This window comes from Dromiciops gliroides, chromosome 4 (genome assembly GCF_019393635.1).
Source record: "Dromiciops gliroides isolate mDroGli1 chromosome 4, mDroGli1.pri, whole genome shotgun sequence".
Classification (NCBI taxonomy): Eukaryota; Metazoa; Chordata; class Mammalia; order Microbiotheria; family Microbiotheriidae; genus Dromiciops; species Dromiciops gliroides.
This window is the reverse complement of record NC_057864.1, coordinates 262,015,242-262,032,738: the sequence shown is the minus strand read 5'-3', so window position 1 is coordinate 262,032,738 and position 17,497 is coordinate 262,015,242. Positions and strand designations below refer to the sequence as shown.

General features: G+C 38.7%; 1 protein-coding gene across 1 annotated transcript in view; it reads left to right on the top strand.

Annotated features, from left to right (window-relative positions):
* CLIC5 (chloride intracellular channel 5) overlaps window positions 1-17,497 on the top strand; it is a 135,929-nt gene that overhangs the window by 52,261 nt on the left and 66,171 nt on the right. The window contains exons 2-3 of the mRNA XM_044000908.1: window positions 7,958-8,067; window positions 16,753-16,878. Coding sequence (XP_043856843.1) covers window positions 7,958-8,067; window positions 16,753-16,878 — 236 coding nt within the window. The remainder of the gene's footprint in view (window positions 1-7,957; window positions 8,068-16,752; window positions 16,879-17,497) is intronic.

Here is a 17,497-nt window from a genome sequence, read left to right as displayed (position 1 = left end):
GAAGTTTTGGATTTTTTTTTATTGTTTTCTCTCACAACCTAGCTAACGTGGGAATGTTTTCCATGACTACTAATGTATAACTTATTTTGAAAAGACTTCTTTCTTTTCTGGACCTCAGTTTCTTCATCTGTAAAACAAGAAGTGTGGTATCTAAGGTTTCTTCTAGCTCCATATGAGGACAAAGGCAGAGATGGAAGCATGCTAAGATACAGCTCACCTAAGATGGTCTCAGGCTTCTTGATGAAGAACATAGCATTAATAAATAATAATAATAGTAAACAATAATAGACAACATTTATGTAGCATTTACTATGTGCTGTGCACATAGTAAGAGCTTTACAAATATTTCATATGATCCTTCCAACAAGCCTGGGAAGGAGGTACTATTATCATCTCCAATTTACAGTTGAGGAAACTGAGGCAGCAGAGATTAAGTCAGTTGCCCAGTTTACACAACTAGTAAGTGTCTGAGGTAGAATTTGAACTCAGGTCTTTCTGACTCCAGGCCTGGTGCTCCATCCACTGCATCACTGTCATTTAGCAGATGTACCATCAAAGGCACAAGGCATTACAATATTAAGACACAGTAGGGGGCAGCTAGGTGGTGCAGTGGATAAAGCACCAGCCCTCAGGAGAATCTGAGTTCAAATCTGGCCTCAGACACTGGACACTTACTAGCCCATGTGACCCTGGGCAAGTCACATAACCCTCATTGCTGTGAAAAAAAATACACAGAAATTTGAAACTCAAGTAGAGCAGAATGTTCTGCATGTATCAGAGAATGAGATGCTTCCAGTGAGAAATTCCCTTGGCCAAGGCAGATTGACATCTGTTCTGAGACTCCAGAAAGGGGCCTGGAGGCCCTAAGAGATCTAAGGACTTGCCCAAAGACACAGAGAGTCAGGGCTAGGTCATTAACACAATCTTGTAACTTTTCAGTTATTTCTACTATTTTTTACACTCAACAACAATTTATTGAATTCTTTGTGGAATACTTTCCTTACTATGTAAGGCACTGATGATTTATTTACTTATTTTGGCTGGTTTCTTTAGTGTAAGACATTCATGGGAGAGAATAGTCCCACTGCCTACCAATGAAAATGAGCAACTGACCTGTGATTATAACTGATAGAGTTGTTTGGGGATACAAAAGCTTAAGTGACTTGTAATGTGTATCATTTGGTACAGTGGATAGAGCACTAGGTCTAGAGTCAGGAAGATCTGAGCTCAAATTTAGCCTTAGAATTTAATAGCTGTGTGAACCTGGCCAAGTCACTTGTCCTCTGTTTGCCTCAGTTTCCTCATCTGTAAAATGGGCATAATAACATCTATAATAATATCTACTCCTTGGGGTTGTTATAGGATTAAAGGAGATAATTATCACAATGCCTGGCATAGAGTAAAGTGCTATATAAATATTAGATATTATTTTTTTAAACACAGGACTTGAAACCAGGTCTTCATGATTATAAGAATGTCTAAAGGGGGCAGCTAGGTGGCGCAGTAGACAAAGCACCGGACCTGGATTCAGGAGGACCTGAGTTCAAATCCAACATCAGACACTTGACATTTACTAGTTGTATGACCCTGGGCAAGTCACTTAACCCTCATTGCCCTACCAAAAAAAAAAAAAAGAATGACTGTATATAATAATACCATTTGTTCATTCGTTCTTCAGTCATGTCTGACTCTTTGCGACACCATTTGTGGTTTTCTTTTATTTATTTTGTTTTGTTTTGCAAGGCAATGAGGGTTAAGTGACTTGCCCAGGGTCACACAGCTAGTAAGTGTCAAGTTACTGAGGCTGGATTTGAACTCAAGTCCTCCTGAATCCAGGCCCAGTGCTTTATCCACTGCACCCACCACCTAGCTGCCCCCCCCATTTGTGGTTTTCTTGGCAAAGATGCTGGAGGGGTCTCCTATTTTTCCCCAGCTCATTCTACAGATGAGGAAACTGAGGCAAACAGGGCTGAGTAACTAGCCCAGGGGGTCACACAGCTAGTAAGTGTCTGAGGCTGGATTTGAACTCATGAAGATGAGTCTCCCTGATTCCAAGCCCAGTGCTTTATCTACTAGCTGCTCCATCATACTAACACAGAGAAACAAAAGAAATAGCCGCTTCCTTCTAACCCATTATCCCCGCCCAATATGCCCATGAAGGGAAATTTCTGGAGACTCCTCACCCTGTCCTTTAGGTGAGAAACATTGACTATCAGGGTAGGAATGGGATGAGGGAGGAATTGTTGGAAATACTAGTATAAAACTTACATGGTCTCAGGTCTCTGTAAAAACCTAATTGAAGTGTTTTCTGCCTAGGATGTTTTTCGCATTTTTAGTTTAGTTCCTAAGTAGCTACATGTTCTTTTGTTCCTACCCAATGTGTTTTGGCAGAACCAGTCACTGCATTAGGATGGGGAGATATGCCTTATCTTTCTTCTAATGGCTCCCAACAGACTTGACCTTGCCAGTTTTTAAGCTGGTCTCCAGCTGGAGCACTGTGCCTTCACTTCTAAACGTTAGATATTTTGCTCAAAGTTCCCCTAGTCCTTATTATTGTCTTGTTGCTTCCCTACAATTCCTCATAATTATAACTCCTTGCACCGCATTGAAGAATTTCCCTCCTTCACTGGCCGTTGCCACAAAGCCAAGTGACGCATATTTTGCTCCCCCCGAACCATAGTAATAATCACCCCGTGTGCTTTGCTTACAGCCTTATTCTTTTCAGACATGATCTAATTTGGTATTCAGAGCCATGCACCAGGGGATGCAAGGCACTTGTTATTATCCTCCTTATTTAACAGATAAGGAAATAAATGCTCATAGAAGTTGAGTGACTTATGTAACATTTGTATCAGACCCATCGATCTCCATTGGCCAGGTAGTCACCGAGGTTCCCATCTTTTTCTTTCTTTCTACCATAATGAAATTCTCCTTCTGGAACCTCGAGTAAGATCACTCCACTGGCCCACGTAGGATAGTCCAACCAGCTCTACAAAATGATCAAATTTTTGTCTTTTCCAACTGACCACCTTCAAAATGCAAGTGGGGAGCTCTGTGTTTTCTGTCTGAGGATCTAGGGTCAGTCAAGAGGATTGTAAACTAAAGGATGACCATCTTGATAGCCACATAGTAAATACTTCTCCATTTCAACAACCTACCAGGTATCCCATCAACTTTAATCTCTCCTCCAGGATTCAACATTCTCTGTTCGTTACCCCCTGCCCACTGTGTTCCTAAGGAACCCAGGGCTCCTTCTTAGCCTTCAATTTCAGTTCAATTCATCAAGTATTTGTTGATGAACTTTCAATACCCAGTGTTCACTACTTCCACATGTAGCACACATTAATTTAGCAGGCTAAACAAGGTCCTGAGAGGGATGGGCCCACATGATAAGCATATTTAATGGAGGAAAGGAGGAAGAGGAAAGAGGGAGCCTCCTAAAATGGAGATGCAGGTATGGAGAAGACAAATACTAAATCTATGATTTTGCTTGTAGCTTCCTACTCAAGGGATTTGCTTGGATTTTTTTGAGGGAGGTAATTTTTCTGATGTGTAATTTTATCTTTATAGGGAATTTCTGGTGTGGGAAGTCCCTTGACCCATGCGTATAGGTAACCTATCAGTAATTTTGGGTCTTAGAGCATTTCCAAGGGTCACCGAGACATTGTTCAACTTGCCCATGATCATACAGATAGTAATAATGATGATAACAACAACAACAACAATAACTAGCATCTGTATGGTGCTTTGATTTATATAGTTGGCAAAGTGCTTTACATATTATCTCATTTGTTCTTCGGGGAGGTAGCTACTATTATTATCTCCATTTTTACAGATGAGGATACTAAGGCTGAAACACTTAAGTGACTCACAAGTGTCACTCAATAAGTGTCTGATGCAGGATTTGAACTCAAGATCTTCTTGACTCTAAGCTGAGAGCTCTAGCCATTGTCCCACCCAGGACCTGAACTCAGGCCAGCTCTCTATCTACTACACCAAGTTGCCTCTCATATTAGTAATACCAGAGCCACAGTTGGAAGAAATGAGGATGAAATAGAATAGAAGATTGAAACGTTTTAGAAACAAGACAGTGAAGGGAGCACTGGACTGGGGATCAGAAGTCCTGGGTTCTAGTCCAGACTACTCCTACTTGTGACCTTACATACATTAATTCCCCTCTTTGTGATACTCAGTTTTCTCATCCATAAAATGTAAATCTTGGATTAGACAAAACTTAAGGCTCCCTCCTAAATTTTCATATTTTTTTAAATACCAGACTCTTTCTTTCCCTAAAAGAAACCCACCAACAAAATTAATTTAAAAGAGAAAAAAATTCTTCAGACTTCATCAAAGTTAAATTGACTCTAACACTGGGATAGTTTTTTGTCAAACTATCTTAAATCTGTCAATCTATTCATCAACTATTATTTACTAAGCACTTGCTAATGCCAAGCACATAACAGATTTCAAGAGAGATTCTCTGTCCTTGGCAATTTCTCTTGGAGTAAGCAACATGTATACTATATGGAAACACAACATAAATACAAAGTAAATAAAAAGTGCTGTTGGGGAAGAGGAGGCACTAACAGCCAGGAAATCTATACAGAAAGTCTTCATGAAGAAGCTAGTGTTTAAAATGGGTTTTACATGACTAAGAAGGCAGCTGGGTGGGCTCAATGGAGAGAGTGCTGGGCCAGGAGTCAGGAATACCTGAGTTCAAATCCAGACTCATATATTTACTAGCTCTGTGACCTTAAGCAAGTCACTTAACTGCTGTCTGCCTCGGTTTCCTCATCCGTAAAATGAGAACAGTAAGAGCATGTATCTCCCAGGATTGTTGTGAGCATCAAATAGGATAATATCTGTAAAGGACCTAACACACCGTGGGCACATAGCAAGGTAAAGGAACAGGCATTTATTAGTACATTCTATATGTCAGGCACTATGCTAAACTCTTCCCCCTGCCCCCATATCTGGCCATGGCTTCTTGCAGTGATCTTTGGAGAAACACATGATGAATTCACTTTTAAGTTAGCAGCTATTCCACCAGCTGGGGTGATATTAAAATTAAAGGTGGTCTAGCCTGAGTAAGCTCTGCAGAATAAGGACCTGTCAGGAAGTACAGCTCTGTGGGTGACATACAATGCCCAGTCATCTTATCCTCACACATATAATAGAGCCCATGCACACTTAGTTACTCAGGAGCAGGATGAAGTGAGAAATGAAGAAGTGTTGGGGTTGCTTAGTTTGGTTAGGACCGAGTTACAATGCTCCTGATTTCACTGACGTTCCCAACCTTGGAACAGGGCTGAGTTTTCCATAGTAACTCTAAGTCTAGGTGAGTGTGGAATTGTCAGGTGAGAAATAACTATATAATTTGGGTACTCCCTCCAACTGTGCATCCATCTTATCCAGTTCTCATCCTGGGTAATTCTTGACTGGTTCCTCTTATAAATAAATCCCTGTCCGTTTCTCTGTCCATTTCTTTGTCTGTCTCTCTTTCTCCCCCTGTTTCCCCCTTTTTCTGTTTCCCCCTTTTTCTGTTTCCCCCCTTTCTCTGTTTCCCCCCTTTCTCTGTTTCCCCCCTTTCTCTGTTTCCCCCTTTCTCTGTTTCCCCCTTTCTCTGTTTCCCCCTTTCTCTGTTTCCCCTTTTCTCTGTTTCCCCCTTTCTCTGTTTCCCCCTTTCTCTGTTTCCCCCTTTCTCTGTTTCCCCCCTTTCTCTGTTTCCCCCCTTTCTCTGTTTCCCCCCTTTCTCTGTTTCCCCCCTTTCTCTGTTTCCCCCCTTTCTCTGTTTCCCCCCTTTCTCTGTTTCCCCCTTTCTCTGTTTCCCCCTTTCTCTGTTCCCCCCTTTCTGTCTCTCCCCTCTCTCTGTCTCCTCTCCCTTTCTGTCATCCCCTTCTCTCTCTCTGTTTCCTTCTCTGTCTATATACACAATATGAAAACCTTAAAGAGCACCTGTAAATACCAGCTAGTATTGGTGGTATGTATCATTGTACGATGGCCAAATGATTCTATCTCTAGGGTAGATAGGTGGTGCACTGGATAGAGTGCCAGGCCTGGAATCAGGAAGACCTGGTTTCAAATCTGGCCTCAGACACTCACTAGCTGTGTTACCCTGGGCAAGTCAATTAACCCTGTTTGCCTCAGTTTCCTCACTTGTATAATGAGCTAGAGAAGGACATGGCAAACGAGAAAGAGTCAGATGTGACCGAAAATGACTAAACAACAATAACACTCTATGAGAGGGGGGTGACCAACAGAGAGATGGGGAGAGAGACAGAGAGGAAGGGAGAGAATGTAAACTCCTTGAGCGCAGGGACTATTTTTTCCACTTGTCTTCATGGCCTCAGTGCCTAGTGACCCAATAGGCTAGGTGCCTTCTTCTTCCAGATCTTTCATGTTAAGTGGATGCTGTGGATATTACTCCAAGAAAATGTGCAAAAATTTGTAGCTCTTAAAGAGCACACTTCAGTGACTGTTAGAGATATTGCAGCAGCTTTTGGTGTGGGGAAGTCAAGCATTTCAAAGATCATTCATGTGCACAGTGAAACAGCATCAGTCACAATGAAGCACAAAAGAAAGTGGGGTCATAAACTGAATATGGAGTCAAGAACTTTCTGTAAGACAGCCTAATTAAACTACAGGAAATAAACACAGATCAGCAAGGGCGCCAAGTGTCAAAAGGGGCTGGTAGCAATTCCCTTACAGTGTGACGAAAAATTCTTGAAGCTGGAAGAAAAGTGAGACCAGAAAAAAACATAGCTATTTGCAATTCCTTGTAAGAATAAAGAAGAAATATTGTTATGGCCAAAACTATACAAAGATTAAAGTCCTGATGACTGGAAAAGTAGAGTTCATTGATGAATGAAGCTCCATTTTTCATTCAAGGGTATATCAAAATCATTTTCAAAAAGTCCAGGTCAACCGTTCAAATCTGGGCACTTTTATAATTTTTAAAATATCCACCCCACAAAGCAATATAGTATTGGTGGTATAGATCATTGTGATGTGGCCAAAGAGTTTGTTTTCAGGGGCATCTAGGTGGTGTAGTGGATAAAGCACTGGCCCTGAATTCAGGAGGACCTGAGTTCAAATTCAGCCTCAGACACTTGACACTTACTAGCTCTATGACCCTGGGCAAGTCACTTAACCCTCATTGTCCCACACAAAAAAAAGAACCTAAATAACTTATCATCATTAGCTAATCTTACCTTCAAAAAGTTGATTTTTTTTAAATGGTGTTTAAATATCTCATTTTTTTTTTCCTTCTGGAAACTAATTTTTCCTGAAATACCTCACTCTTACCAGTGTAGTACTTAAAACGAGATGCAGAAGACAATGCTGTCTACTGCAAAGGTATTATTCCTACAGCCAGGGGCCTACTCAGTAATATTTCATATTTAGGGAGAGAGTGAGTGCTTATACTCCCTAATCTGAATGGTTTTCTTTACTTGTTTTTGTTTGTTTACTCATTCTGACACATGCCATGATCATTCTAACTTTTGCTTTATTGTTCAGGTTTTCCTCTTTCATTGCCTATATTTCCACCTGCCTTTCTGCCTATCTAAACATATATCATGTCCTTTAGGGTGCAATTTAAGGTCTAGCTAGTAACCTTCCTGTTTCTCCATATGGGACATTCCCTCTCTTACCTCCACAGTTAGTCCAGGTGACTCTCTCATGCCTGGATATTCTTCCTCTTCACCTTAACTTCCTGGAGGCCTCACAACTTTCAACTCAAGTATTGTCTCCTTTGGGAGATATGGCCATTATTAGTTTATCTCTACCCTGAAATTACTTTGTATATATTTTTCACTGCTACCTCAGTAGATTATTAGCATCTTGAGGAGCAGGAAGGTTTCACTTTTGTCTTTGCATTTCCAGCACTTAAAAGACTGCATGCACTTATTAATAAATGTTCATTGGATTGAAATACTTTGGGTTTCTTTTCCCCTAGGCTGGATCAGATGGCGAAAGCATTGGGAACTGCCCATTCTCTCAGCGTCTCTTCATGATCCTGTGGTTGAAAGGGGTTGTGTTCAATGTCACCACTGTGGACCTGAAAAGGTAACAGAAATATGCACTGACATGTAGAACAGCTTAGGAGAGTGAAACACCTCAAGAAGGGAGATGCTCTTAGCCTGGGACATCTCAAGAAGCATTGTAGATTGGAGAGTTTGAATTTCCAGGGCTATGAAAACCATGCTGTTTTCTCATAGTGGGTTCATGGGTTTGGAATTCCCTACAGGTTATTAGCTTTTAGAGAAAAAGCGTTGGTTCCCCTTATTTCTCAGTGTGATATGACTGCTGCCATTTAAAAAATATACTTTGATCGCTAGTTATAAGATATTCAGGCACCTTCTAATAAAGAGACCAGATTTAAGGAAAATGAAGCCGTTTATGTGGACCACTCCTTTGTCTCTTCACTAACTCACTTTTTTTTTTTTTTTCGGGCAATGAAGATTAAGTGACTTGCCCAGGGTCATACAGCTAGTAAGTGTCAAGTGTCTGAGACTGGATTTGAACTCAGGTCCTCCTGAATCCAGGACCGGTGATTTATCCACTGCACCACCTAGCTGCCCCTAACTCACATTCTTAACTTGGGGATGGAAGTGAGGTTATAAATCGAGGTTCAGTGCTTTCTGCTTTTCTCTCTCTGCACTCCCTTTCTCAGTGAGCTCATCCATTCTTCTAGGGTCTTTATATCAGGTCATTTTTCTTTCAGTCTTAACATCCCTATTTTCATTCACATGTGTATATATGTGTGCGTGTACATGTGCATACATGTATCCATATACATGCACATGCATATACTGATGTGCATGTATAGGTGTGTGTATGGGCATGTATGTGGATATATTAATATATAGATATATAGTATGCATATATGTGGTATGTATATATAGGGTATCTATGTGTATATATATCTGCATGTATATATGTATATTTATACACATATGCATGTGCACATGCATTTTTATATATATATTTATACATATATTATATGAATATATCTTGGTTTTATAATACCTAGATTTCCAAATTTATCTCTTCTGCCTCCCCTACCCAACACATCATCCCTTTTTTTAAAAAATGAAAAGGAAAGAACAATTCAGCAAAGCTAGCAAATATCAACTGAGCCTGACAGTATCTGTAATATTTCACACCTCTAATCTCTGACCGAAAGAGAAGAATTTTCTCATCTCTACTTCAGGGGCAAGTTTGGTCATTATAACAGCACAGTGTTTTTGACCACCCTCCTGATATCTAACTGCAAACTTCCATCTGTTTACTTAACTCTTCACTTGGATATTCCAAAATCACATAAAGCCCAAGGTTCTTTAATCCTCTCTACCTCCAGACTCTCCTTCGTAAATAAGAACCTAGAGATGAGCTTAATTTGGGTTCATAATTCAAACATGCCATATTTAGACAGATTGACAAAACTCTCATCATTGCTTACTCTGTACTGGTGTTGTGTGCGCTCTGTGTGTATGTGCACACAGGTTCGCACATGTTCATACATCAACACACCAGGGCACACATACACACAGCCTTCCACAGTTATCAGAGCTTAGCCTGGCACCTTATCAACAAATGCTTGTTGACTCGATTTCACTTACCATACAGATCTCTGTAGACCACCATATTTATTTACACCTGTTATTCCTTCCTTTCATGCCAAGCTGAGGACTCTTACAGTCCATGCACACATCCAAGACAACTAGCCACAAATGCTATCTAAACTACTTCCTGTCTTTTATGCTGCCTTGTTAACAGCCCTCAGTTTGGCTTCTAGCTATCCCATTGTCTCATACACCAGCCCCTTGCCTCCTCCTTCATACTCCAAAATTCCCCTATCCTATGAAATTGCAATTATATCTCCTCACTTTAGCTCTAATAATGGGAGAGGCAAAGATGAAAACTTCCTGAATAAGCAAAAACACCCGTAGAAACTGTATTTTGCCTTTCTGTGTATCCCCAGATCTTACTTAGAATAGTGCCTGGTACACACTGAATACTAAATAAATGCTTGTTGACTGGCTCACCTATATTTTTGTCTTCTCCTTTCAGTCTTCCAGCACCTTAATCTCTTGATGGAAATTATTTTTTAACTTTTCCTTTGAAGATCATATCTATAGTTAATCACCAAGTCTTGTCCATTCTTCCTTCAGAATATCTCTTACTACCATGTTTTCCTTTTCATTTCGCTGTATACATTATGATTCAAGATCTTAATTCTTTAAGCCTAGGTTCTTATATTAGTTTCCCCATTGGAAGCAATTGACAAATCTGCTTTCAATCTCATCTTCTAGTCTATCCTGTATGCTGCCACAAGAGTAATTCTTGTAAAATGCCACTTGCATCATTCCATTGTCCTACTCAGAAACCTTCATTGGCTCCCTACTTCCAGGTTCTATATACTGACATTCAAGGCCTTTCATATTCTAGATCTGAACAAGCTCATTGATTCCAAGCTAATCTCCTAGTAGTCACATAAATTCTCTATCCAAGCAATTACTCACTGTCCTTGCTCGTTCCCATCATATAATATTCCCCTCACCTAGAATGCCCTCTCTTTTTGGTTTGTCCAAATCCTACATATAATTCAACACTCAGAATAATGATGATGATAAATAACTAGCACTTATATAATACTTTAACATTCACAAAACACTTTATACCTATTATTTCATTTGCTCTTGGCAACAGCCCTAGGACATAGATGCTTATTCACTCATTTTTCAGTTGTGTCCCACTCTTTGGGATCCCATTTGGGGTTTTCTTGGCAAAGATACAGGACTGGTTTGCTATTTCCTTCTCCAACTCATTTTATAGATGAGGAAACAGAGGCAAGCAGGTTAAGTGACTTGCTCAGGGTCACACAGCTAGGAAGTGTCTAAAGCCAAATTTGAACTCATGAAGAGGAGACTTTCTGACTCCAGGCCTGGTGCTCTATCCTGTTTGCCACCTAGCTTCCTGGGTGCTATTATTATCCCCATTTTTACACTGGTCGTCTTTGAAAATGAAGAACCAACAACAGCAGCAGCAGCAACAAATGAGGAAACTGAGGTTGAGAGGGATGGAGAGACTTGTCAAGCATCATACAGCTAATAAATGTCTAAAGTAGCATTAAGACTCTTTCAGAGTCTAAGTTCATCCCTCTATTTTCTTTTTTTTTTGTCATTTTAGTTTTAATTTATGGAATAAAACAAACATTTCCATAATATAATACAATAACAAAAAGATGATTGTACATGAAACTGCTAATCTACTATGCATGGCTTGTTATTCCTTTCAAATATACAGCAAAATTATCGTAGACATTTATTTTTTTCTTCCCCTTCCCCCCACTTGAGAGATGGCTGCCACTAGACATAAATTGTATGTGTGTCTAAACATTTGTAAGATTATTCTACACATACTTCTATTTGTTAGTTCTTTCTCTGGATGCAGATAGCATCTTTCTTCATATGTCTATAGTTAATTTGGGTATTTATAATAGGCAAAATAACTTATTCGCTCCAAGGTGTTCCTAAAACAATATTGCTATTATGGTATACAGTGTTCTCTTGGCTCTGATCATTTCACTCTTCATTATTTCTTGTAAGTCTTTCCATATTTTTCTAAGATCATTGAGATCATTTCTTTTTTTTCCCTTTTTTTTCTTTTTTCTTTTTTGGTGGGGCAATGAGGGTTAAGTGACTTGCCCAGAGTTACACAGCTAGTGAGTGTTAAGTGTCTGAGGTTGGATTTGAACTTGGGTCTTCCTGAATCCAGGGCCGGTACTTTATCCACTGTGCCACCCAGCTGCCCCTGAGATAATTTCTAAGATCATAATTTCTTATAGCACAATACAATACAATAGTATTCCATCAAAATCATATACCACAATTTATTCAGCTATTCCCCAATCGATGGGCATCCCTACAATTTCCAGTTCTTTGACACCATAAAGAGAGCTGCTATAAACAATTTTAGAACATATGGGTTCTTTTCCTTTTTCTCTAATCATCTTTGGAAAAAGACCTAGTAGTGGTATTGCTGGGTCAAAGGGCATAAGTGGTTTAATAACTCTTTGGACTGAATTCCAGATTACTCTCCAAAATCATGGTTGGATCATTGTACAATTGCACCAACAATGAATTAGTGTCCCAATTTTTCCACATCCTCTCCAACATTTGTCACTTTCCCTTCTGTTATTTTATCCAATCTGGTAGGTATAAAATGATATCTCAAGGTTGTTTTAACCTGCATTTCTCTACTCAATAATGATTTAGAGCATTTTTAAAAATATGACTTTAAATTATTTTGATTTCTTCATTGTCAAATTTATGAGAGCAAGTAATTCCCAAATTAATAAATGGTCAAAGGATATGAACAGACAAGTTTTCAAAGTTCTTTCTATATTTTAGATATGAAACCTTTATCTGATAAACTGGCTATAAATTCCAGTCCCCCACCCCCATTTTCTGTTTTCCTTCTAATCTTGGCTACATTTGTTTTATTTATATAAATTCTTTTAAATATAATGTAATCAAAATTATCCATTTTATGCTTAACTTTTCTCTCTATCTCTTGTTTATTCATAAATTGTTTACCAATTCATAAGTCTGAAAAGTAATACCTTCCATGCTCTTCTAATTTTCTTGTAAAAAATCTCTTTATGTCATGTATCCATTTTGACCTTATCTTGGTAAATTGTATAAGATACTGTTCCATGACCTGTTTCTGCCATACCATCCTGCTTTCCAATTTTCCCAACAATTTTACCAAATAATGAATTCTTCTCTCCAAATCTTAAGTCTTTGCACTTGTCAGATACAAGATTTATTTTGTTTATATAATGTTTGTATAATTTATATAATGTTTATTTGTTGTTGTAAATTGTATGTCTACTCTATTCTGTTGATCTACCTTTCTACTTCTTAGCCAGTACCAGACAGTTGGATAATTATTGCCTTATAACATAGTTTAAATCTGGTACTGCTAAACCTCCTTCCTTTATACTTTTTCATTATTTCCTTTGATATCCTTGACTTTTTGTTTTTATAATTTTTCTAATAATGCTAATAATTTAATCTAATAATTTTTAATTCTACTTAATGTAAATTTTTGGGGTAATTTAACTTTCTGAACCACCTAAAATGCCTTGCATCTAATCTTGCCTTCTCCAGGAAGCCTTCCTTGAATACTTCACTTTACCTTCTTATTTCTATTGCTCCAGCAGTCTACCCCATTCATTTTCTACTTAGTATTTCTTTGTCTTTAGAGAGGGTAGAGAACACTTGAACCTAGACCCTCTGACTCAAAGCCTCCACTGATCTCCACTCTCATACTTCCTCCCAAGGAGTTGGCATTATTACTTAGCTTTTCAAGTGTGCTGTTGTTTGTTTGTCTTGTCTCTTCAACTAATTCAGAAGCTCCTTGAATAAGTTTCTGACTGTGTCTCATGGTACCTCTTACATGATACAGTCACTGAATAAATTGACTGAGTGTTAGAAATGCTGCACCTATTATGCTGTTATTGATGTGGGTAAGAAAGAGCTAAAATGATATTTCAGGACATTTCTATTTAAACTTTGTCAAGAAAAGTTTCAAGGAAAGCGAGATCAGTAAGGACACATCTGATGAAATATTTTACAAAGTTTGTCAGGTTTCTGCTCACGTGTCCAAATAAGAACTTAAGGAGAAAGCCATTTAGAACAGAAATGTCAAACAAGGGGCCTGCAAGTTATATGCACCAAGATACTCCTAAGTGCTCTAAGAACCAGATTAAAATGTAATTGGGAAATATTTAACAAAAATAAATAATAATACAATAGAATATAGATAATGTCAATATGTGGTTTTCTAAGTTGATATGGGGCAGTAGGGATCCTTACATGTGGCTTAGTGTCCCCTGTTTCTATTTGAGTTTGACAGCACTAATTTTAAGAGTACCTCCCCATCTCTCTAAGTCGGGGCAACTAGGTGGCACAGTGGATAGAGTGTCAGGCCTTCAGTATTGAAGACTCATCTTCCTGAGTTCAAATCTGGCCTCATCAACTTATTAGCTGTGTGACCCTGGGCAAGTCACTTAACACTGCCTCAGTTTCCTCATCTGTAAAATGAGCTGGAGAAGGGAATGGCAAACTTCTTCAGTATCTTTGCCAAGAAAACCCCAAATGAGGTCACAAAGGGTCAGGCACAAATGAAAATAACACAACAACTTCAACAACTTCTCTATAGTCACCAAATCTCTAGGTCTTCCAGGCAGAAAGTGCTAATTATTGAAAAATAAGAACAGTGTTTCATCTTGGTTTCTGGGAACTGAAGAATTGCTGACTTTTATCGTTAGCTCTCAGAAAAAGGAGGTGAAACTAAACAGGCCCTTTTATTTGTCTGAAGTGAGGAACACATACAGAATAAACAAAGAAACTAAGTAAATGAGATTTTTCAAATGCTTTCAGAAGGCGTGCCACAAAACACAGCTGGTAAGAGTGTGTATATTTTAGAAATGGTATGGGAACAGCAATGTAATTGAAATTCTTCCTTGCTTACTCCCCCATTCCAACCCCCCCACCCCCAATTGATCTCTCTAGAATTTTAATTGACTTCAGGTTGGTCTCAATTCCAGTACTCCCTTCTTATTTTTACAACCCTTCCACTGCCACTTTCCCCATTGCTAAGGCCCCTAAAAACTGCCCTTTTACAAAGAGTATATTTGGAGAGGGACTTTCTGAACTCGCCATCCTTCATATGGATTCTCCCCTCCTTTCCAACCTTATTCTTTCCCTTAAGGCAAGGGATTCTCAACCTTTTTTATGACATGGATCCTTTGGCAGTCTGGTTAAGCTTATAAAACTCTTCTCAGAATAATGTTTTTAAGTGCATAAAATGAAATATATAGGACTATTAAAATGAATTCTTTTGCAAAACCGTTCTCAAAATATATTTTAAAACAAGTTGTGGACCCCAGATTAAGAATACCTGCCATAGGGAATATTCCTCCTTTGTTCAATACCGCTCCAGTATCGTTGGCCAGAAAATCCCACATGGGGTCATGTGATGTCAGACACAACTTAAACAACTCAACAACAACAACAAAATGAAGGAATTGCTTAATATGATCTCTAAGGTCCCTTCTAAATCCAAATCTTATGGTCTCACTCTATCTTAGGCCGTAGCCAGTCATCTTGACCTTTGTCTTGCCACTGGATTTTGATGACTCTGGAGGACAGAAAACGGCAGATGACTTTGCATGGCTCTGCCCTGCTCATAGCCAATTCACACACAAGTCAAGACATTACCCTCATAATATCAATGGTCATATTTTAGAACAAAGGACAAACAACAAAAACAAATCCCATAGTCCTGTATGTAACCAAATAAAAATGAAGTTACTGAAGAATATCATGTGCTCTTACAGTGTGATCATTTACCTTAGATATTATTTCCTTGAAGGTATAGTAATCATTAAATATTTAGCTTTACCTAACCCTCAAACAATTTTAACAAAGTAACTCCTTTGTTAACTTACTGTACCATTTTAGACATCTTTAAACAGTAATACCACATGAGTCAAATATATAATCCCTGGTTGGGAAAAGATAATAGCACATAAAACTAAGGATTGAAATGTCCCGTCTTTGCTTATTAATGGGTGTTTGCCTCATTGTCTTCTGGGACATGTGGTCTATGAACTAATGTCTAGTATGCCTCTGTTGATCTTTCTTTTCCCCCTCGATGTAATGGTCTCAATGCCTGGTGTTCTCATTTAGGGATTGTTAGCATATCACAGTATTAGTTGGTGAGTTTGGAAAGGACTTTATCATTGTGAGACCAGAAGTTACCAGATTTTTCCTGTAGGGTGAATAGTAGGAACACTTTATCTTGGACAAAATGGCAGCAAAGGATCTTAAATTCTCTCTGTGTGAGATAAAGTATTCCCTGGGGATGCATTTGTTACACAATTCGTACATTTTTTATGTTCAAAATTCTGCTAAGTGTATTTCTGTTAAGCAAATGATATCTGTGCTCCAAATATGCTAATTTCCAAAATAACATATCAAAGAAAAAAAGGACATGGTTATATATAAGCTATCGTTATACATAAGCTAAACTTGTAGCTAGTCACCTATTTATGGACTTCCCATGGCCATTTTTTTTTTCTGGTAGAATTTAAAGTATGGGCTTACTACCTAATTATCTCTCAGTAACATTCTTGGCATAGACTATGGAAGCATAATATGTTAGGACTATAGGAGACCTTAGAAATATTTTTTTTTATTTTATCAATCATTATATCAAGGTTCAGAGAAGAGATGTAATTTGTTCAGGGTAACAACAGTTAGTTGGTGGCCACCCAACCATTGACTAGAATCCAAGTTTCCTATGTCTCAACCCTATCCATTATCCACTATATACCATTGCCTTCTTTCCTATAACACTACATCTCCTCATGTTCTTTTTCATCTCTTTTCCCCTTCCACATAAAATTTGCCTTTATCAAAGGGAGAATGGGGTATTAGATTCAAATATATTTCTAGTTTCATTGATTCATGAGGTCAATCCAGTGGTACAGATTGCAACTCATCCATGCCTCCTTATCCTATGTGATTCTTGACCATATTGTCCCAAAAGTCTGACACAAGGAATCTACCCAAGGTGCTTGGCAATAAAGGAATCTTGATCTTATTTTAGGTTTGATATGTTCCTGAAACTGTAAATAGAGTAATATGAACTAACACCTGCTTCTCTTCTTTGTAGAAAGCCAGCTGACCTGCACAACCTAGCCCCTGGGACCCATCCACCATTTCTAACATTCAATGGGGATGTTAAGACTGATGTCAACAAGATTGAAGAGTTCTTGGAGGAGACTTTGACCCCACAAAAGTAAGGAGGGATTTATTTTCTAGGCTTTATGGAATGGGGGTGGGTTGGGAAGAAACCAGGGTATCTAACTGGGGTCAGAAAAATGTTAATTATTATTTGTCTGCTTTGCTTTGCTTTTTTTTTTAAGTGAAGCAATTGGGGTTAAGTGACTTGCCCAGGGTCACACAGCTAGTAAGTGTTAAGTGTCTGAGGCCAGATTTGAACTCAGGTCCTCCTGACTCCAGGGCCAGTGCTCTATCCACTACGCCACCTAGCTGCCCATATTTGTCTGCTTTGTAAAAGGGTGTTCATCAAGTTTGGTTAGGTCTAAAGATTACAGTAAATGGGGTCTCTCTTCTCTGAGAGACTCTTAAATTTCATAGAGAGATCTGTCAGTTGCCAAAAAGACCCAGACATAGAGGAGGCTCATAGAATAAATGCGTCTCCTTGACAAGGTAAGCTTTCCACTTAAGGGGGAGTAAGGGGTCTACATATCCCATCCACCCTTGATACCTGAAATTCCAATGACCGGGAACAAATTCTTTCATACCACACTTAGAGATAAAAAGTTTAACATACAAATGCCCATAGTGTGTCATGATGGATAGGGCTCTGGACTTGAAATAATAAATCCTAGGTT